Consider the following 23,890-nt stretch of genomic DNA (forward strand, 5'->3'; position numbering starts at 1 on the left):
TTCTCGCAACACAAGTCGTTTTGTGTAAACATAGAAGTAAAATACAAAAATTATGTCTGACAACTTTTATCTGTGCAGCAGATCAGAATTAAACTCAAAAGTGAATAAACTGCTTAAAGTGTTTATTATGGTGTTGATTTGAAGTATACTAAGTGTTTAAACTAATATCGATAAAAAAAAAAATTAAAATTTAACAGTCTTGTGAATAAAGCATTTTTTTGGCAGAATTTGGGGTAACTTTGCACAATGTAAAAAGTTCACCATAAATGTCGTTGGTCATTCAAAAGCAATACTTTCTAAAACTTCATGCAAATATTTTATATAAGCAGAGTTATTTCATACTTTATTTTATAGCTTTAAATAATTTCTTGGGTAACTCAAGGTCAAATTAAATTATTAGTAATGTTTTTTTCAGATGTCAAGTCATTACAAAAAGAAGCTTAAAACCAGAATTACAAAAACTATACAGAGGATGATCTAGCTAAATGTTTTGAAGATGTAAAATCTAAAAATATGACACAAGAGCAAGCTGCTACAAAATATGGTGTTAATCGAAGAACGATTTGTTACAAATTGAAAGGAGAGCATAACTTAAAACGTGGTAAACCGTATTATTTTTCCAAATTAGAGGAAGCTACCTTTGTCAAATGTACCATTCAATTAAGTCAATTTGGATTTCCTATTGGTAAAGAAGACTTACCTCATATTATGTACAATTATATCCATAGTTCTGGTAGAAAAGTAAAAGAATGTAAAGTCCTTCCTGGGCCTGATTTAATCAAGTTTTTTTTACAAAGACATCCAGAACTAACAAATAAATTTGTGCCAAACATAAAAAAATCATGAGCAAATGTTAATGAAGAAATTCTAAAAGAATATATTCAACATCTTACCAAAACCATACAAGATGTTCCTCCAGGCAACATATACAACTATGATGAAACAAATCTAACTGATGACCCTGGCTTAAAAAAGTGTTCGGTAAAAAGAGGCAGTAAATACCCCACAAATATAAGAAACACTTCTAAGACAAGTATTTCTATAATGATATCAGGTAATGCAACAGGTGAAATTTTACCACCTTTTGTTGTTTATAAGGCTACTAATCTGTGGTAAACTTGGTGTGTAGAAGGTCCTAAAGGAGCCAGATACTTCAGTACTAAAAGTGGGTGGTTTGATGGAGTAGCTTTCGAAGAGTGGTTTTTTTCTATAGCTTTACCTTCTTTGAAAAAGAAGTTAGGAGTTAAAACTCTCTTAGGCGATAACCTATCCTCTCACATTTCTCCAAAAGTTATTGAAGCCTGTGAAGAAAATGAAATAAAGTTTGTTTGTCTACCACCAAATAGTACACATATAACTCAACCCCTAGATGTAGCTTTCTTTAAACCTTTGAAAACAGCTTGGCGTAAAATTATCACAGAGTATAAAGATTCACCTGTTGGCTGCACAAAGACATCTCTTGACAAACAACATTTTCCAGAACTTTTGAATAAGTTAATGTCTGCTGTAGAGCCAAATCAGGCAAGTAATTTACAATCAGGTTTTAGAAAGAGCGGTGTCTATCCAGTGAATGTCAATGAACTTCTTACAAAATTTAGAGAAAGAGAATCTTATGATAAAGAATTTCTAGAAGACTTTAAGCTTTTCTTACAAGACAAATTTAAATCTTTGGAATCTGTAGGAACTAATAAACGAAAATCTTTAATTATTTTAGTTTATCTAAAAGTAATCTTTAATTATTTAAGTTTAACAAGATACAAATGAGCTTTTTTGTGTTTTTAATGAGGTTGTGTTCAGTTTTCTTTTATCATAGCATGTTATATTCTTTATTAAGCATAATAATGCTAGAATTAATCTTTTGTTTTTACTGTTAAACTACCCTTTGAATTATTTTTCCTTCAGAAAGTATGAAAAAAGAGGTCACTTTGCAACAATCCCATACATATCATAAAGCTATTCTAATTTTTTTTAAGTTGTGCAAAGTTACCCAGACCCCTGGTTAACTTTGCACATTTTTTAAACAATCTTGAAAAACTACTTCTTAATTTGTAAAAATAAATTTAACAATTAAAATAGAATTTAGATATCCTAAATAAATGATTTGCTAGTTTACATTAATATAATAAGAAGTTTAAAGCAGATTTTTATAGATGAAAATTGCAAACAATTCAAAATTTTGTGCAAAGTTAGATACTTTTACGGTATGATAAATTTTTATTGACATTTCAAATTAGCAAGCGATCTTTGTGAAGGCAAAATACGCATGCGCAAAATATGTCTGGGTCTGGATTTTTCTTAAAATCGATAACCTTATTTCAAATGTCAGTAAAAATCCCTAACCTATGTAAACGACCGTTTATTTCAAGTTCCGTTTGTATTGAATCGTTTTAAGAGTATTGATTGCTAGCTTCATTTGCGCATGCTTGTTTTAAGCCAATGCGATCTGATTGCACATGCGTTCAATACAGTGCTACAAAACGACGCGTCATCATCTCCTTTGTATTGTTTTGTATTTTGCTGTTGAGAATTAATCTCTCTGGTAGAGAGTTAAGCTATTGACTTTTAAAAAGTAAATATAATAAAACACGTTTTATTTGCAACGGTCTTCAACTGGTTGAGAGCTATTTCGTTTTCGAGAGGTAATTTACAATTTTATACCATGCTTATTAAATTTCAACAAACTTTTAATGAATTCTTTTTTCTTTCCTAGTAATTCTTGTATAATTTTTTTTGCACAAGCGTTCATATTCATGCGAATGACACAACAATGCTTTTTTGATTAATTATAGTCGCCAATGTCGCACAGTGACCCAGATTTATCTCAAAACGGCAAAAAGTCCGAAAAAAAAAGTGAAAGCTTAATCATTTTTAGACTTCAAATGTTTAAGTAAACTACTTTTTGATCTTAAATCAACTTTAGATAATTCCATAGGTATTAACAATGTGTAATTTTAAAGGGATATACGTGTAAAAAGTTAAATTTATCACCATAAAATTATGAAAACTTAAGGTGTGTTTATCTTGTAAGAAACCTTATTTTCCACCTCATTGCAAAACTTTTTTTTTTTCCCTTAAAGTACTGAGTGCTTAGATATTAAAAATATATTTGCTTTTTTTTTTAGATTTAAAAAACAGTTTTTTTTAGATAATTCTTTTGAAAATTAAAATTTTAATGCACAATTTTAAACAAAAGTGCCGGCCAAAAAAAAGTTCCACATTGTTCCACGTTCAATTTTCGTGAAACAAAACCGTTAAATTATAGCCAAATAAACCCTGAAGTATTTACTGCGACCTCCTGCTCATTTAGGATATATTTTAAATAGATTCATGCATAGTTTTGTCAAATGCAACACCCGCCCCTCCGTTTTCGATTTAAAAACAGTTTTCGGACGTTAGATAATTCACAAACCTCCGAAAGCTGTTTTTAAATCGAAAACAGAGGGGCGGGTGTTTCATTTGACAAAACTATATAGAGTAAAATGGGGTCAAATGAAATAGTTAAGAATTTTAATGAATTTTTTTTAAGAGAAAAAAGTTTTTAATTTTTTTTTTTTTTAAAGTTGTAGAGGAATTTGAGCTGTATTTAAATATATACAAATCAAGTAAAAAAAGTTTTTAGTTTTTTAAGAAACTTTATTTAATTGAAAAAAAAATTTATTTCATTCTACCCCACATTCGGGGAGAATGAAATACGCAAATCTATATGTAATTAAAACAACACTTAATTAAAAAAAAACAAAAAGCAACCAATAATAACAATTAAAAAAACAACCTAATAAAAAAAACTTTATTCTTGTAATGATGTTGAGTCGTAGAGAGGTACTAGAGGCTGAGCTGAGTTGTCACTTTTGCGGCACTTTTTGGTGCAATAAAACTCAGCGCCTTTAACATATCGCTTTGGTATGCATTTTTGCCAAAGCCAAACCTTGCATTTAGAATTTTTACACTGGTACCATTCTATATTTTGACTTGTTGAAGCTTCGCCTAAAACTTTACGGCACTTTTTACACTTGAGTTGGTTTGTAGCTATTAATGCTGTTGGAGTCGCTGTTGTTGCTTGGTTTATTTGCAGCTCGTCATTAAAGCTAAGCTTGCGTTGTTTTTTAGCTTGCTTTGCTGCTTTTTTGCTCTCAGCATCTTTCAATCTCTCGAGTATTTCAGGTTTATTGAGACACTCATCTTCGAACCTTGGTGCGTCTACATTTTTTCGTTTTTTTGTGTCAACGAGTTGAATGCGAAACTTTTGTCTGGGCCACTTAAGCACCAATCTTTGTACAGACATTTTTTAGATTTTTTGGAGTAGGACAATTACCAGCATCATCGATGCAATTTCCAACTGTATAGTGGATTTTTTTCGAGCGGCTCTAAGTACTGAACCATTGCTTATGGCTCTAATGCTCAACTTATGACTCCACCAGTTTATAAAAAACTTATACCAATCTCTCCCTGGTGTACCATTAGAAAACAAATGAGATTGACCTTGGTGTTGCAAATAGTCGGTAGCTAGTGTGATGATGTCATTATAAGTTCTTCCAAAGCCCCAATTGGATAATTTGATGAGCGTATCTAACAAATTGATTCAAGTTGATGCGACAATCTCGTTTGAACCAATCCCAACTGCTGCATCTATGCCGTGGACACGCCTGTGAAGAGTTGCTATTGGTAAGTTGAATGATTGAGCAGTTTTGTTAAATGAAAATTCACTGCTTTGTACTTTGGCCAGAGCAAGCGTAACTTGCTCTTCGGTGTATGGTTTTTCTTTTTTCTTTGAGAGCAACTTGTTTTGAGGCATATTTTATATTAGAATAGATTTAATAATAATCGGTTTAAAATTTATCCACAAAATTCACAGAGATTGATTGGTCACTTGAGATTTAATTAATAAAAGTCGCATTTAACAAGTGAGCAATTCGCGTATTTCATTCAACCCCACATGTATCCGTTTTCGTTTTTATCTCATAACTTTTTTCCCTGAATAGCAAATATAATTTTGAAAAAAGATTCTTGACCAGCGTAAAAAGTTTTACCAGAATACTTATTAAGTTCGATGATATCAAATTTAGTTTCCGAGAGTTTTATGTCCATTTTTCAAAAAAAGAAAAAAAGTATCATATCGCTTTCGAAGACCTAACAAATTATAAAAAAAACTTTTTTTAAAATTTAAAGTTTAATATCATCTTATTCAGAAAAAAACTCTCTACAGCAAAATCAGAAAATATTTGCAAAAAGTTTATTCAATAATTAATTAAGAGCAAAAGAATAAGCGTAGTTATAACTATTTCATTCTACCCACTATTTCATTCTACCCTGTTTTACTATATGAATCTATTCTGGTATTGGAAATTAGTACTGAAGTATTGAACTGGTTAGTAATTCAAATTGTGAAAAGATTTTCATATTCTGATATTTTTATTTTTGGATTATGAATTGTTTTTTTTTTTTTTTTTGCGTTAATGATTCATAATGCCCTTTGTAACGCGTCTGCGCGCGTTTAGCAAATTCGCATGCGTTTAACACGTACGCGAGCATTTGTGTATTAATATAATATTGTTACATTTTGGGTCAAGAAGCTAAATTTTTTACTAAAAATAGTATTTAGAATTATAAAGTCCGCTAACTCGCGTTTTAACGCGTACATGTGCGTTATACGGGTAATTAGTTCATCTGAAAATAATTTTAAGTTCCTAAATTGAATTCCTTGACCCCAAAAACCCCTATTTTGATGTATAATATATGTTTAATGCACATGTATTTAGTAGTTAGGTAATTTTTGCCGCTTTTTAACCTTTTTAACTCACTGTGTGTCGTAAGAAAAACGTTGGTTACTGTTATTAAACAAAAAGAGTCATAAAAGAATTAACAGCCTCAAAAGCCAAAATACAAGCATCTTTTGTTATTATTTGTCTACTTTAACAATATCCCGAATATTATAGGGACCGGAGACACAAACTCGGATCCGGGTAGTTATTTTGCGTATTACCCAAATTAAACAATATCAGGTAATTAATCTAAATTTATAAAAAACTTATTTTTGAGAAAAATTGGGTAATACCGGAATATTTTTAAATACCCGATACTAAATACCCGTAAAATACCCGAAGAAGAGAAAAATCTCGAAACAATTCAACACAATTTATTACATTGAATTACAAATGGTAAAGTATAACTGAAATATAAATATTTGCACTGAAGGAGTTCAAATTTTAGCATTTGCAAAATTAGAAGTAGCCTGGCCACCTTAAATCTGAAATTTCGTCCAGCAATTTACTGGTTTCATTCAAAAGCTTGAGTTGCTCCATTTTGCTAACACTTAAGTTTGTTCTGCTTACAGTGCAAATGTTGCCTGCACTTAAAAGCACTCTTTCATAAGTAGCAGATGAGGCTGGGATAACTAGATTCTGCCTTGCAAGCATTGCAAGCATAGGTATTTGTCTGCATTTACCCTCCAAATGTCCAAAATGTTTACTGTTTTTCGGCTGGTGCATCACAAAGGTTGTTGTCTACCTACTTTATTACATTTCCTTTTGCAGCTGACTTCCCTCCTTTTTTTGTATATATGTTGCTCCATACCTCTTTGTGTGATGATTATCCAACAAAGTGGCTATCAAACAGTCAGCATCTAAATAGCCCACGTCCTCTATGTTTTGGGATGAGGTTTCAAGTGGTGTGGGTTGCAGTGTGGGGTCTCTGTCACCAAGGTCCTTCAGTGTGTTCATGAGGGTGCTCCTCGAAAGGTCAAAACGGTCTTGCCTTTCTATCATTGCTCATTTTGCTTGGGAATCCAAGAAGTGGGCCACAGTATACTCCATCTGTACACTTGCATAATGTGTGAATCATCTATCAATCTCCATCAAAAAGTAGTTCCTCACTTCTTTGATTAAGGGGCCCTTCATCAACTTTTTTTTTGTCTCAATTCTTAACTTTATAGTAACCAGCATGGGTACAACCTTGTTGATGGTCACTGTCTTGACTGCAGAAACAGAGTTTGAAAATGCTTCAAATAGCTTTCAAATTCTAATGATGGATTTGACTTTGCTAATCTCAGATTCGCCTGGCATCAATTTTTTCTATTCTGAGCTAGATGTCACCATCAGGCCAAACTATTTGCTCCATGGCTGGAAGAAATGCAACTATCGATTCTCGCTGGGCTAAGTCTGAATTCCAGCGCGTCGGACGGTTCTGTATCAATTAGTTGGTGTCATTTTAAGGGCCTTTGCTTTATTGCCAAGATCAATTGTTCTCTTCCCTGAGTTGTTAAAATAGTTTACCAAACCCGTTATCATTTTTTTGCTTCCATTGTGGACATATGTACATTTTCTTTTTCTTATCTTTTACAGCTAGTGAACCTTTGACAAGCAAGAGGATCTTGTGGTCGACGCACCATGCGTTAGTGTCAAGCCACTATTTATTTTTGCTCCCTTTTGAATATTTGCGGCGTCGTCTGTATCAATAACGATCCTCCTTACTGTTTCGGCATTCAACTCTATTTCTTGAACCATATTCGTCATCTTGACACTGATGTTATTATACGTATGGTCCTAAAAATGCTTCATTGCGAAAATGAATCTCCTCAGGCTGAAATACTTGTCCAGCTAGTGTCCTGTCAAGCTTGGCATTTGATCAAAAAAATGCCAATTTTCCAAATATTAGTATCTCATAATGCCTTGTTGCAACGTTGATTTAATTGAGGAGAGTCAAAACTAATTAATATTTGATTCTAAGGCACTTAATTGCCAGTTTATTTGAGTTGTATCAGTTGCAATCTAAAAAGTGCTATTTTCTCTTTAAAAAAAGTTCAAGAAAAAAACTTTTTAACCATAAGTGCGGTCACAAAAAGTGCAGTCACATTAATGCCAATGACTACAGTGAATTTAATTTAATTTTTTTCTTTGTTAATTTTAATCAAAGCAAAAACTTAAGTTTAATCATACTAAAAAAAACCACTAAGTTTTTAGATTACAACAAGGGAAATCACCTTTACGGGAGCTTACTGTCTTATGGTATGACTTACTTTACGGGAGGATACTGTCTCATGGTATGACTTACTTTACGGGAGGATACTGCCAAATGATACATAGCTGAAAAGGTAGGAAGAAAACCTATATCAAACACGGGTTGTTTGTTTGTAGGTATTAAAATAAATAAATTATGAAGCATAATTGATTGCAAAAATGCAACTCCTTAACTTAATTTTCATTTTACTCTTTAAATTAATCTGAAATGCGCTATAAATTTGTAAGATTGATTTTTTCTGTCGATATAAAATATATTTTGGACATATTTTATGTCGGCAGAAAATGTCTCAGACTTTAAGTTATGTCAAGATATCTCGATAGAATATGTCTATCATTTTTTATGCCCACAGAAAATGTCTCAGAATTAAAGCTATGTCAAGATATGTCGATATAAAATATATTTTATAAATATGTCGAAAGATCTGCCAGAGTTATTATGCCGTAGCGACTTTGTCTACATCTTAATGCGATGTGTTTTTATCACAAAAGAGATGCAAACTAACTTGCCTTACTATATAGAGAGTCAAGAAATGATCCAAGCAATAACTTTTGTTTTTGTGTTTCTAATTTTTGACTCTTTTGTATGTCCTTATTTTTCGCACCTTCCGTCCTATTTTTTTTTGTTTATCGGATTGGAGATTAAGATAAAGTTAAGATTAAGATTGTCGTTATAGATAAAGGATAATTGGAGTCTGTTTCATTTTTTGACCTACGCAAGGTATTCTATCTTAAACGTGAATAAGAATAAAATAAAAACCTACCAAAATGCCAATATTCATCATTTTCTCAACAATATCAATTTAAATTCAATGATTCAAGATCACTACATTAACAACCTAATTTTATTGATAATTTTAATTCCTTAATTTTCATTTTTATTTTCATTAATTTTCAATCCTTAAATGTAAAAATTCTAATTTTCTCTCATTCTCCTATTTTTCATCAATCTATCCACGTTTATATCACCATGATACATACATACATACATACATACATACATACATACATACATACATACATACATACATACATACATACATACATACATACATACATACATACATACATACATACATACATACATACATACATACATACATACATACATACATACATACATACACATACATATAAACACACACACACATACACACGCACACACACACACACACACACACACACAAACACACACACACACACAAACACATATATATATATATATATATATATATATATATATATATATATATATATATATATATATATATATATATATATTCATATAAAACAAAAAAATAAAAACTATGTATGGTAGTTAAAGTTTTATAGCTAGCGGTAATCAACAATCATGAAACACAAAACAAAAGTAAAATAAAGCTGTTTCTAAAGTACAAATCTACAGTGGTGTGCCTTCTAACGTCAAAAGAGAGAAAGAAAGAAAAAAAGAAAAAAAGAATTTAATTTTTTTTATTCAGTAGGTTTCCATTTTCATACATTACATGTATTTTTTATACAGACATAGCAAGCAACTTTTTGCCGGTCGGTTGTACATTTTGATAGTATACTGGGAGCGCGGCGTTTTTTTTGTAAAATTATTTCATGTTAAATATGCTTAATGTTTGTCTGCATGATGAGGCAAGGGATTAGGGATATAGGAAGGAATGTGCTCTAGATTCATATGGAAGGTTAAATGGAAGGTTTTGGATCGCGGTTGATGGCGTGGGAGTGCTTGGTTAAGAAAGGGCGAGGTTTGGGGATAGTTTGGTTAGCAATGAGTAAGGTTTAATTATTAAATATTGTTTTTGCCATCCTCAGTTTATTCTGTTATACAATATAACTCAATAAACGATCTATTAATTGGTTAGCACTCTTTTGTTCATTACTTCTATAAACTGCAAATGTTATTCTCTAACTCTAATTGTAGAACTCGATACTGCTTTTATCAGTTAATCCTTCTTTTTGTTGTTCTTTTTTTTTATACGAATAACTCTTCTTTATTTGAAACTTCTGGTTATTCTTCTTTATTCAATATTTCTTCTGATTTCTATTTAATTCTTGACTTCTTCGAATTATCAGAAATTTCTCCTTTTTCTCTTTTATTCACTTATAACACTGCTCATTCATCAAGCTATTATTCAATCAAAAAAATTCTCTCTCTTTAAAATTCTTCTTAAAAACTCTCTTTTACTTCTTTTTAAAACTCCATCTTCCTCGACCTCTTCTTCTCTCCTTCTTTCTGTACGACTCTTTAGACTCCTTTTTTTTGAGCTTTTTATAGTTTTTGGTTGTTTTTTGGTTGAGATACCTATTCATTATTTATTTATATGGCAGGTTGATGAGACTATTTAACTTTTCTTTTTTTTCGCTTTATCATTTAATTATGTTGCAGGCTGAAAAAGTCTCCGAGTGTACGTCTTTTCTCAATTGTTATTTTTAACTTAATTACTTTTTCTTTATCATTTACTTTAATGAAAAGTTGACGAGTCATCTTGGGTATGTTTTCCAATTGATATTTTTAACTTAATTCCCTCCTCACAATACTTTCATGGATTCCACCATTTTCATTTTTCACAGGATTTAATCATTTGAATGTTGGGTTGTTTACAAAGTTCTCTTTGTGGTCTTTCAGAGAAAAAAAAACAATTACATGCTTCATTTTACTACTAATTTTGTTTGTAACCTTGTGGTTACACAAAATTCTCTTACTTCCTACATTTACTTGGTCTTTTATATTTGGACTGGCTTTTTTGTATGATGAAATTGCAACACTTGGTAGCAAACTATTGAATTCATCTTTAGACATATTGTACATGTTAAGAGTTTTGTCAGGCTGGGTTAATGTTTTTTCTGATTTCCGTCTCATTATCGTCATTTAGCTTCGATTAGAAGTTAAATTAAATTTTCCGGAACTTGATGTTCATAATCAGGTCCAATTGGTCATTTTCAAAAGCTGTCACTTCTATAACTTGTTGCGGGCATTTCTCCGCATTATAGACTTGAAAGAGGCATGTGAGTTGATGTGGTTACTTTTTACTCACTAATTAAGTAAGCTCAATATAACTGCTATATCCCCTTAGTCCCACAGATAAAACTGGGATTTGAAGTAAAAAAAAAAAAATGCTTCAAACATGAGATAGAATTTTCATAAACGGAGTTTTTGCTGATGTCTACTTTTTCGTCTGGATTAATCAATATCAACTTTATCGAATTCAACGTTTATGTATTCAAGAACTTCCATTAATCATTTTTTCTTCATTGAACTTTACTCCTACTTTAGTTGTCAAAGCTTTTTAGTTAATCAAATCAAAAACAAAGACTAAGAACATTACCAGAACATAAACCTTCAAAGGGATGAAGATACTTCAGAATTTAAAGTTTATAGAGTGGAGTTTGTTGAAGTCGATTAAGAAAATTAAAATAATGAAAGAAGAATCTACTCTGATTTCATCAAATTTTCATTTGATGTCAATTTGAGCACTGAACGCGAGTGCCAATTGCGGCGTTTGCATATAAATGTTGTAATAGGCATTAGCACCAGGGAGTCTTGAAAAAACCAACATTTTTATGATGATTACGGGGTAGAGCGGAAAATTTGCCTCTATACATCAGCAACGTCTGTTTAAAAATTCAACAAGCTGATATAATGTCTTCTCTTCTACCCAAGGACTTGAAATTTCAAAATTTTAGTAAACTTGCTATATTTTCATACTTTTTAAAAATATATTTTAAGCTTCACAGCACTTTGTGGTATTGTGCAAAAGTTGCATTTATGTATGGTCGATTTCTGGGCGAAATTTGACGCCGCACGAACAATTTGTTTTGTTCTGGCAAATAGTCTGAATGCGTTATTTTTTCATTATTTAACTAAAATTTGTAAAATATCAATTTAAACTGTTACACACTTGCATAGTGTTATCTGAATTAAAAAATAAGTATATAAAGTTAAGAGTAAGAAATTGGGTGTTTTATAAGGTCTTTAAGTTTTGTACTGTCTCTCGGAAATATGTTCTCTTATCAGTTAGCATTGTGAGCAGAATGTTTTCTGGAGATGCAAAGTAGGCCTTCCGAGAAACTACTGGGTCAATGACGTTGCGGTTAACTTGTTCCAAATATCTGGATGATTGAATGAAATGGAAAAGATGCCGCGCTCCATTCTTACTTGAAAAGTGGAACCAAGATCGTACATAAACCCTGAGAATGAACTCTAATATGGTACGTAAGTTATCTGACAGTTCTGTGGCGGAAAAATGCAATCTTAATATCCTGTTGGCTGTTGCCAACCAGCGGGACATATTTAGGGGGCCTGGATTTCGTTTAGCAAGACCTGGAGGACGTATGTCTGAGCGATGGCGAGAGCAATATCCTTCAGATACCTCTGTTGCTTACTCAAATCTGATATATCAACTGACGGCAAGGTGCAGATAACTGGCTCAAATGTTACCACTGGAAGCGGTTCATAGGCTTTCAAAGATTTTCCGATGCAACCAGTGAAGGAGGTAGGTCCGGAGGTAGGACCATCAAAGGACTCGAATAAGTGGCAAGGAGACAATTTGTTGAAATACAGTTGACAAATAGCCCATTGCAGCCGTCTTCCTGCGTTGTCTTCTGTTCAATACAACATAGTTTCCCGTAGTAAACTCCAGTGTTTACAACCGTTCCATCACACCCTAGAATAAGAAAATGGTTTAAACCTTTGGGCACTTCTGCTGCGATGTAGTTGTAAATACTAGCAGCAATAGCTAGACTTGTTCCTGAAGCTGGTGTAACATGGCCAACGTAGCTAGATCCTGGTTCTTTCACCAAGAAATTGTGCTCCTCTACAATTTCTCTTTGGTTGTATTTATCCTCCTCTTTTTCTATTGACAATGTTTTGTCACGTCGCCCGTCGAAGTAAAGACCTAACAAATGATTATTATCAACGTTCGAACTTTCGCTTTTCAGCTCTTGCATGGCGCGATACCTCCCTCAACCCTTATTTCGTTCTTATCAATCACTAAAGATGTATCCAATTTAGTGACTAGGCCTATGTTGTGTCAAACGACAGAAGACAGAAGCTATGGCAGCCGAGGCTTGAAGCGATACCCCAAAAGTTTAACTTATTAAGGCGGTATTTGTAAGTTTCATATGCATTTGCGAAGAGGATGAAGCTGATGGTCCGAGAATATAGTCGTAGCCATGAGGTTCAGTTGCCTCACCCTCATCGATTGCCTCGTAATCTTTTATGAAACTTGATGTTGATGAAGGCTTATCACCATCAGGCTGTGATAAGCAAATTTTGAACTATGAAGGAATTCTTTTGTCATCCTTTCAGCACGTGCTTGGAGTTTTTTAGTTTCTTGCAAATTGAGCGATTCAATTCTTCATTAAATGGAACCTTAGATTCCTTTAAGCAATTGCAGTCTGTAAATGTAGAGCACTTACAAGCTGCAATATGGAAATATGCTTTTGTTGACATGCTTTTTTCTATTCTTTTATAAACAGACTTGATATCAATATAGCGTTTGTGATATGCATGAATCATATCAATAAAACGTTTTTTTGAAACTGTCAGAACGGAAGCATCAGAATACAGCATTTTTAAGCTTTTCATAACTGAAATGTGATATGAAAGAAAATGTGGGTTCCTTATTACCAGTTGTTTTAAATCTAAGACGCCACCTTTTGCAAATAAAACATTTAATAACATCTATGTTGGAAGCATCCTAGAAAAATATGTCGGTGCTCAGTATATTAGACACTCCAATGCTCTTCGCTTTGAAATTTTTGAAGGTGTTACGATGTTTTATTTCTTACTGCTGTTATTTCTTTCTTACTCACGACTTGAAACAATAACTTATAATAATTTAGTAATTGTAATTAGTTATTGGTTAGTTACTTAATAATGATACCCTAGAAAATAATCTGCTAAAATAATAGTTAATACCGAATATGCTTGAGTATAAATCAAGAAAATTTCAAGTCAAAATAGCAACTTGTGCACGGATCATAGATAATACAAATTAATTTTTAAACTTTACTTATATGATGTTAACGTACTGCATATACTGGTGTATAAGTCAAAAAGTTACTTTGTCAAGAGATAAAAAATATTAAAACAAAGGAAATCGAAAAAAGAATACAAACAGCTGCATTTATTCCAATTATTTTTGGTAATGAAACCACGTTTAAAAAGTTAAATTTAAAAAAACTAAAAGTATGATAAAAAAAATGTGTATTTGATAATATTGGAGTAATTTTAGGCTCTTTGCCAGAAATGTCCGTGGGGCATCAAATTTTGCACAGTAGATAACAATATGTAAGAGCAACTTTAGCAGATTACCGTAAAGTGCTATGACGCTTAAAAAATATTTCAAAAAAAAAATATAATAAGGCAATTTTATTGAATTTTTGAAATTTTAAGTTTCTTGCCAGAACAGAAGAAATTATTCTTGAGTGTTGAAATTTTGAACAGAAGTTACATATGCATAAAGACAACTTTTTCGCTCTACCCCAAAAGCATCATAAAAAGTTTGCATTTTTCGAGCCCCCCCCCTAATTAGCACTTAGTCCGCTGCTAATAATAATAAATTTATGCACGGACATATAAGAGATGGACGTGCAACTTTATTGATTTTTTTTGCGAACCATGCTCTTTTCGCATAGTTACAAATAATTTGTTTCAAATAATAGAAATTAAATTTTCTTAATGTCTGTCGGATTTGTCGGAAGTGTTTGGTCTCGTCTAACCAGTCACATCAACATCCCTTTATTTGTTAATGATGACAGCAATGGAATCAAATTTGTAGCCTAATTTTATATAGCTAGACATTCATAATATTTTAAGAAATAACACAGATGATGAAATAAAATTGAGATTAACTTGACTACTTTAGTACATGTATAACTTGAGATGTAATAAGTAATACAAAACATCAACTAGCTTTATAGCTACCTGGAGCACAAAGGCATTATGTTAAGTGAACTTCTCCATCTACTATATTGCTGCAGTCTTCCAGTATATGAGTATTATTGAACTTTCTATTTGGGCTTGTTCCATCAGATACTTTAGCCCTTATTTTAAGTGCAATGGTTTTCAATATCATAATATATATATATATATATATATATATATATATATATATATATATATATATATATATATATATATATATATATACAGTATCGGACAAAACATAGTGGACAAACTCAAATTTAGAACAAAAATTGATCAAAAACTAAAAAGAACTAGTAAAACAATTGTACATATTAATTTTTAAATAGTTTATTATGTTCTTAACAAAATTTAAAACGTTTGAATCATACTAAGAATCATGAAAAAAATTTATGACACATTTTTCTCAACAAACTACATTTTTCCTTGGACAAAACAAAACGAAGCTTTTTTTACAAAATTTCATTGTCTTTATTCAATTTACCGTATTCTTTTGTTTTCACTTTTATTATAACATTACTCTAAAATAATAAAGTAGATTTTGGAATGTTTGGCTAATTATTTTTTCAACTAAACTAAAAATAGATTTAACTCTTGATATATGGCGTAAATTGCAACTTAAAATAGCTTACGACAAATTAGGAAGTGATTTAAGTGAAAATATTATTAAAGATTTTAAAAGTGAAAAATGTCAAGCTGAAATTTGTAGAAAATATAATATAGCTAAATCGACTGTAAGCAACTGTCAAATCATTTAGATCTCGTGACTGCTATAAAACAAATCATCGGGGCGGACGTCCTAGAAAAACATCACAAAGACTAGATCGAGTAATTGTTAAAGAGCTTAAAAAAGATCCATTTTTGTCATCCACAAAATTAACCAAAAAACTTAAACTACAAATCTTAATCGTACTGTGCGACGAAGAGCTTACGAAGCAAAATTGTTTCCTGCCAAGAATTGCAAAATTGTTTCCTGCCTGCCAAGAAACCACTAACTTCTTTTAAAAATAGAAAGCTAAGATAAGACTTGCGTTTGCCAAAGCATACCAAAATTGGACTGTAGACCAGTGGAAAAACACTTTTTAGTGATGAATCAAAACATAATCTTTTAGGAAGCGACAGCAAAAAGCGAGTCTGGAGACCAAAGAACACTAGATTCAATCTTAAATTTACCAAGAAGAGTGCTAAGCATGGAACATCTGCTATGGTTTGGGGATGTTTCTCAGCACTAGGAACTTGAATATATAAAATATGAAAAACATGACATTTCTGACCGCATTTTGCAAGATAATTATAAATTTGAATAACTTTTTAAAAGGTTTTGCTTTATCAAATGAATTATAATTTAGCCCATAAGAAAATGCACCTACTAAAAAACAATGCGTAGTGGAATATATATTATGGAACTTATAGAGTAGTCGAGGCAAGAAATGGCGACATCGGTAAAAATGCTAAAATAAATAACCAAATTTAAGGCAGATGAATGAAGAACCGAGAAATTGAATGAAACCAGATCTTGATAAAAAAGTTTATTTAAGCGCTTTTATATTTCGCTTTACTTTTTTTAGTCATTTTAAATCTATCCTTACAGGTCTATTTATCATTAAAAAACTTTGTTTACACAAAAAAAGTTCCCAAATTTAAAAATGTTCCTCTTGAGAAAATGATAAAATCTGTTGGTGCCGACAACTGATTTTCTTTACCTTGGTGAAATTTGTTTAGTAATTTGTCAATACGTGAAGTAGTTACTTTATCCTCATCAGTCTTATTAAACAAATGCTAGAAAAGTTTAATTTAATACCACCTGATCAGAGATTCTGTTTTAAAACTGTGGGCAGCCATTTTAATAGATTTTTTTTTGACGAGTTAAAATTAAGAGTTTGTCGGAAACTCGCATGGCTCGCTGATTTCTGCGGCTCTTTGATGCAAAACAATGAGTTACACGTCATCTCATATGTCCATGATATATGTCAGTGAGTAAAACACAAAAGTTTTCTCTATGCATGATTTGAAATCATTTTAAAAAGTTTATCTCGTTTCACACATGTTCTGAATTACTTAGTATCAAATATTTTAAACTTGTAGGCACACTTTCATAAAGTAAATTTTGTTTGTTAACAGAGAAAAAATCTTCAAACATTTGTTATGATATATAAATACCTCCATCAAAGCAGCGATCATGTCAAACTTCAATGGTAAAATTAATGAAGAAACAATTAAAACATGGAAAAAAGATGAAATCCCCAAAATCATCTCTGAGCTGCCTGAAACTAAACAGCTTGACGCAATTTGTGCTGTTTCTAACTATTTCAACGAATGTAAAGAAAGTGAAAAAAAGGAAGAAGATATAAGTTTATTTAAATGTTTACTAAAACTTCTTTTATCTGAGTATACTAAAGAAATTGAAATCAATTGCTCTGATAAAGTCGTTGAAAAGCTTTTCAAATTGCACAACCGTTCAATACACTTTGTAAAAACTTTCATTGAAACCGTTGAAGGAAAATGGAAGGAACAAAAGGAGGAGTTTGAAAAGAACATGCCAAAAAAAATGTTTGGACTAGTCGCTCAAGTGACAAAAGCGGCTGGACAATTTTCTCCAGCTTATTCACCGATTATAACGTTATTAAGCATTGCGTTTAAAGAAATCGGAGATCAAGCATATCATATATACCACCGTCAAAAACTTTTAAAAAAACTTGAGCTTTTATATCAAAATTGGAGAAAAGCACTTGTTAAATGTGCCGTTGACATTTTGTATAGTTATGAGGAGTATCTGTTCAAAGCAAAAAAAAGAAGTGATGTGACGAAAACAGCGAAGAATGCAGCATATCGTGTGTTGGAATATAGCACAAAGAATAAAGAAGACCTAAATACTGATGAATGTTACAAAGAACTTTTAAAAACACTTATTTCAGCAGAGGGAAATGGCGTGATAACCACTTTAGTTGAGGGTAATGGAGTGAAAGCAACTTTTCGTTTTAACAAATCGTTTCAGACACTAAAAATAGATGATATATTTGCTAAAGCCCCAGTTTATTTACAAGGGAAAGGTTATCGAAGAGTCACGAAAAAACATTGGCCTAAATCCGATAAATAGAAGATTTCTAAATGGAAATATGGCTGTAGAAGAAAGTTTAACTGTGTAGGGGTAGAAGTGCTTAATGAAAATGAGAGCAATTTTTCTGACAATTGTATAAATTATTGCTTAAACAAAGATGCAGCATGCAACTATCACTGGAAAATTGATCTTCATGCAAATAGCTTCTTGTCATTATACAACAAATATTCACGGTGCGTTAAAAATATAAATGATGTTTTAAAAGAAGATATGGACTTTCTAAAAGACAATTTAGAGTATATACTGCAGAAAATTGAAAATGGTAAATATATTTGAAATTTCACAAACTTTTCGTAAATTTATGATGATAATGTTAATGATGATGATAATGATGATGATGATGATGATGATAATGATGATGATGATCATGACGATAATGATCATGATGATCATGATCATGATCATGATCATCATGATCATGATCATGATGAAGATGATCATGATAATGATGATCATGATCATGATGATCATGATGATCATGATGATTATGATGATCATGATGATCATCACGATTATGATGATCATGATGATCATGATGATCATGATGATCATCATGATCATCATGATCATCATGATCATCATGATCATCATGATCATGGAGATCATCATGATGAGTTATTGAAAAATAGATTTTTCAAATATTTAGTGAAAGATGCAATCCAAGAAAATGCGGAGAAAGTAATAAAGATGAATGAAGAGGGTAAACAATTTCAGTTTTTAAAAACTTTAGGTTATACTATGACGCTACAAGGATTATTATAATTATCTTTGTAATAAATATGACAATGACCATGATGATGATGACGATGATGATGATGATGATGATCATGATAATGATGATGATGATCGTCATCATCATCATCATCATTATCATCATCATCATCATCATGATGGTGATGATGATGATGATCATGCTGTTGATCATGATGATCATGATGATGACGATGATGATCATGATGATTTTGATGATGATGATGATGATGATGATCATGATGATCATGATGATGATGATGATCATCATGATTATCATGATGATCATGATGATGATCATCATCATGATCATGATCCTCACCATGATGATCATGATGATGATGATGATGATAATGATGATCATGATGATCATCATGATTACGATAATAATGATGATCATGATGATTATAATGATCATCATGATCATCATGATCATCATCATCATCATCATGATTATCATCATCATCATCATCATCATGGTGAGGATCATGATGATCATGGAAATGATCATGATGATGATCATCATGATCATGATGATCATCATCATGATTATGATGATCATCATCATGATCATGATGATCATCATCATGATCATGATGACCGTCATGATCATGATGATCATCATTATCATGATGATCATGGTGATCATGATGATGAGTTATTAAAAAATAGATTTTTCAAATATTTAGTGAAAGATGCAATCCAAGAAAATGCGGAGAAAGTAATAAAGATTAATGAAGAGGGTAAACAATTTTAGTTTTTAAAAACTTTAGGTTATACTATGACGCTACAAGGATTATTATAATTATCTTTGTAATAAATATGACAATGACCATGATGATGATGACGATGATGATGATGATGATGATGATCATGATGATGATGATGATGATCGTCATCATCATCATCATCATTATCATCATCATCATCATCATGATGGTGATGATGATGATGATCATGATGTTGATCATGATGATCATGATGATGATGATGATGATCATGATGATCATGATCATGATGACGATGACGATGACGATGACGAGGACGATGGTAATGACGATGTTAGAAATGTTTTATTTGATTTTTTAGGGCTCAGGAATCTCACTGAACTTATTTTAAAACATTTTGATAAAAAAGATAAAGACAAAAAGCGCTTTTCAAATTTCACGGAAAACGGTAATTTGAATCCATTTTATAACTTGAATTGAAAAAAAGGTTGAGTCATATTTTATGTACTTAAACTAAAAAAGTAAAAAGAGCAACTTTTTCATTGTGTAATAAAAAGTCATTAATATGTTTTGTTTATATTTGGAATATTTTAAAAAAAAGAATTTTCATAATTGAGAATTTAACTAAATTTTAAATATTCTTTTAAAGAAAAGTTTTAAACGGAAAGTATTTGTAAAGTAAAAAAAATTGTTTTTTTAAAAACTTTATAATGCCAAGACCGCAAGCATCTCGATTTATTGTTTCAGATAATGAATTGGTACAACCGAATGACATTTTAACTTCAAGATTCAGTCTTACATTAGCTCGTCTTTTATTAGATGAAAATGATGTAATAAATTGTTGTGCCCGTAATCGGCTTATTCCGAATTCATTTCTATGCACTTCTTGTCAAAGTCAAGGTTGATTTATAAATCAGAAAGGAGTAATCGACGGAAAAACTTGGTACTGTCTGCAATGTAAAAAAAAAATTAGCATTAGTACTGATAGTTTTTTTGCCAGAAGTCACCTTTCCGTGTATCAAATTATATTGATAATATAAGGATTTGCTGTTGATTTTCCACAAAAAGACACTGCACGCGAAGCAGAAGTAGATCTCAAACACACTGTAGTTGATTGGTCTATCTTTTGTTGAGAACTTTGTGAACAGAGGCTCAAGGAAAATCCATGTGAAATAGGAGTTATAGACGTTACAGGCTAACCAATTATGGTAGAAATAGACGAATCAAAATTATATCAAAAGAAAAAACATTGTGGCCAATGGCGTCAAGGTCACTGGGTATTCGGGGGAATTGAGCGTAACTCCGGAGAATGCTTCCTTGTTGAAGTGGCTGATAGAACAGTTGAAACACTTCAAGCTTTTGAAAGATGGATTTTACCTGGCTCACATATCATATCAGATGGATGGGCATCGTATGCAAACATCGATAGTTGGAATGACAATATATATACGCACGAAGTTATTGTGCACCAGGAGATTTTCGTGAACCCTAATAATCTTGATGTTCACAATCAAAATATTGAACACCTGTGGGTGCGAGCAAAAAAAATGCATCGTCGACAAAGTGGCACAAGTGAAGCCTTGTTTGCGAGTTATTTGCATGACTTTATTTGAAGAAATTCAGTTGCAAACAAGGATTTAATTTTTAATTAATTCCTTAAACTAGTCATATTAACTTATCGAGTTTGAATAAAACAAAATAAAAAAAAAAAGATAAAATTATAAAAATGATAATAACGAATTTTTAACTTAAAGTATTCAACGAAATTAATTTAAAAACTTATTTTAGGTCTTAACAATTGTTGCATAATTATGAAATAATTATGCGCTTTCATTTTAAATGCTCAAAGTTGCACTTTTTACTTTTTTAGTTTACGTACATAAAATACGATTCAACCGAAAAAAATTTTTTTCTTTTTTTTGAAACTCATGTTTGTATATATATATATATATATATATATATATATATATATATATATATATATATATATATATATATATATATATATGTATATATATATATAAGCAGGTCATAAATTATCTCAAAAACACCTTGCTGGGTGTGAGTGTCAGAAAACAATTTCCGTTCATATTTCTATACTAAATTCTTTCTATATACCGATTCAACTCTGTCTAAGAGCCAGCTGTCCTATGTTTTTAGAACCATGTTTGAGGCCAGTATTTGAACGTAAGATCAGTGCTCAAAAACTTTGCGCTTTGATTTTCAATATTTCTAAAAGATATAGAAAGAATCCACTTATTTTAAAAAATAATCTCTATGGATGCATTTAATTTTATTTCAGATAATTGAAAGTTGAAAAATAAGATAAAATACTTTACAGTGTATCCCATTTATATTCAACAATCAAACGATATTATCTTATATTATCCAAAATTACTACGTGACAAACAAAGGTCATAGTTTCACACAAAATTAAAAGTTCTTGTAACTTTGTATTTAATTTACCTAGTCTTTAATTTTACCTAGTATTTATTTTATTTAGTTTGTTTTTTATATAGTATTTATGCTATGCGAAGCCATTATGCTTCTGAATAATATTTTCAGTCTGTTAAATCTAAGAGTGTGTAGTAACATTATACTCTTTAACAGTTTATATATAACTTTTATATATATATATGGGCATTTCCACGCAAGTGACGGTCGTAACATTTGACGCTTTTTTAGCCATTAAAAAATAACCAAGAATGGTATTTACATGAAAGTTTCCAGAAATGTTATAAACTATTATGTAATTTAGTATGCAAAAGTTAAATCATTCAACTTATTGTGTTCAACTTATTTGAAAAATCAACTTAACGTAGCGTGACGGTCGTAACGCTTACTTTTTGACAAATCTAAACAAATAAACTTTGTAAATCTTTATGCAGCCATCTACACAGTGAAAAAAAAATATCCTTTGCTGTGTTATTTAACTACACATTGAAATTACTATATGGTGAGTCTCATAGTTTTTGGTTGAAGTTTTCCGAGATTTTTATTAAGTTTTATGTCGTGATGGTCGTAACTGTGACGGTCGTAACGAAAAAGCCAAAAATGTAAAACAACAAACAACGCAATGAATCACATTATAAAAGATGAATGATTATAAAAACCAGTTAAGTTATGTTAAAAAATATAAATTTTATAACATTATCAAGGTTATCCATGATGTTTCTTCAATACTTGGGTCGTTTTATTTGGGGTAGGCAACAAACGCTTAATGCTATTTATGCTCCCTGTTTTTTTTTGTTTTATTAACTCGATTTAATACAACTCAATATCTAGGAGTATGTACTTTCATATGCCTCCCAAATGTTTTAAGCCGGGAATCCAATATAGGAAAAAAATATCTTAGAATAGTAAATTTTTTTTACTAATATATAAATTTTAAAACTGTTCCGCAACCCCATTACAAAATGTTAGAGAAGTTTGAAACCAAAAACTTTCCATTTTTTACTTGCCAAAAATGCATTTTGGTATTATTTGTAACGGCTTTCACTTCTTCTATTTTATCAGCTATCAAGGCCCACCTTAGATTAATATCATCTGTGTTGATAAGTCTAACATAAGTTTTTCACCCATTTGATGCTAAGAGAAAGTCTTTAGCGTTTAAGACGACCACTTCAAGAGATTTTACGCTGTTTCAAACAAATCGCTTTAATGACCCTCCTACTCCATCAACTGCTCCTTTACCGTGAGAGGTAGCAAAGAAGTTCCATTCTATACTTTGAAAATGATACTTTACAGAGCAATCTTGTATGAGTTTGGCCATGTATCTATTTTTGAATTAAGTGCATGGACCATCACTCCATAATATAACTTTTTTTATATAATCAATGCAATAAAGGTCAAATATTTCACTTAAATATGTAGTAGTGGCGCGTTTTGTTTTGTCATTATCGTCGGATATTATTACAACTGATTTTGGCTCTAATTGATAACGGTAGATTACAACTGTAAACAAGGTATTAGTTGACTGCGACCAATAAGCAGCTTGAACAACATCCTGATAACCACATGTATAGTTTTGTGAATAATCAATGTGTATCAAAATTTGGTCTGGTTCGAGATTTTCTTTTTGACTGCAATATTGCTCAAACTGGTGCTTTTTAGTGAGATGATGCTCAGTAAACTCTAGTAAATTGTCGCGGAAATCTTTAAAAATACCTTTTTACGTTTTTTTTTATGTTGACTGAGTACACAGCGATGATCTTCCTTAATCCACCAACTATAGATGATTAAGGTATCCGTGTCTCCGTTTTCGGCCAAAGAAACTTTCAATAGTTTACTATCATAGTTTCATTAGTTACTTATAATTTCAAAAAAAAACTTTAACAAGTTTAGTAAT

General features: G+C 31.2%; 2 protein-coding genes and 1 pseudogene across 5 annotated transcripts in view; 2 read left to right on the forward strand and 1 right to left on the reverse strand.

Annotated features, from left to right (window-relative positions):
* LOC149877309 (uncharacterized) overlaps positions 1-23,890 on the reverse strand; it is a 318,348-nt gene that overhangs the window by 157,059 nt on the left and 137,399 nt on the right. The window lies entirely within an intron of this gene.
* On the forward strand, positions 53-1,764 carry LOC149877319 (uncharacterized; annotated as a pseudogene).
* LOC149877320 (uncharacterized) overlaps positions 2,593-23,890 on the forward strand; it is a 52,084-nt gene continuing 30,786 nt past the window's right edge. Inside the window, exons 1-6 of one of the 4 annotated variants that reach the window (XM_090073820.1) lie at positions 2,594-2,639; positions 7,956-8,086; positions 15,705-18,326; positions 18,711-18,764; positions 19,504-19,557; positions 19,904-19,990. In XM_090073820.1, the coding sequence (XP_089929946.1) occupies positions 18,275-18,326; positions 18,711-18,764; positions 19,504-19,557; positions 19,904-19,990 (247 nt within the window). In that variant the 5' untranslated portion in view covers positions 2,594-2,639; positions 7,956-8,086; positions 15,705-18,274. Of the gene's footprint in view, positions 2,640-7,955; positions 8,087-15,704; positions 18,327-18,710; positions 18,765-19,503; positions 19,558-19,903; positions 19,991-23,890 lie in introns of all 4 variants that reach the window. The other 3 variants (XM_090073819.1, XM_090073821.1, XM_090073822.1) reach the window with 3 other exon arrangements.

Source organism: Hydra viridissima, unplaced genomic scaffold (assembly GCF_058129835.1).
Source record: "Hydra viridissima isolate aposymbiotic clone 2 unplaced genomic scaffold, HvirCarnegie_v1 scaffold_16, whole genome shotgun sequence".
NCBI lineage: Eukaryota > Metazoa > Cnidaria > Hydrozoa > Anthoathecata > Hydridae > Hydra > Hydra viridissima.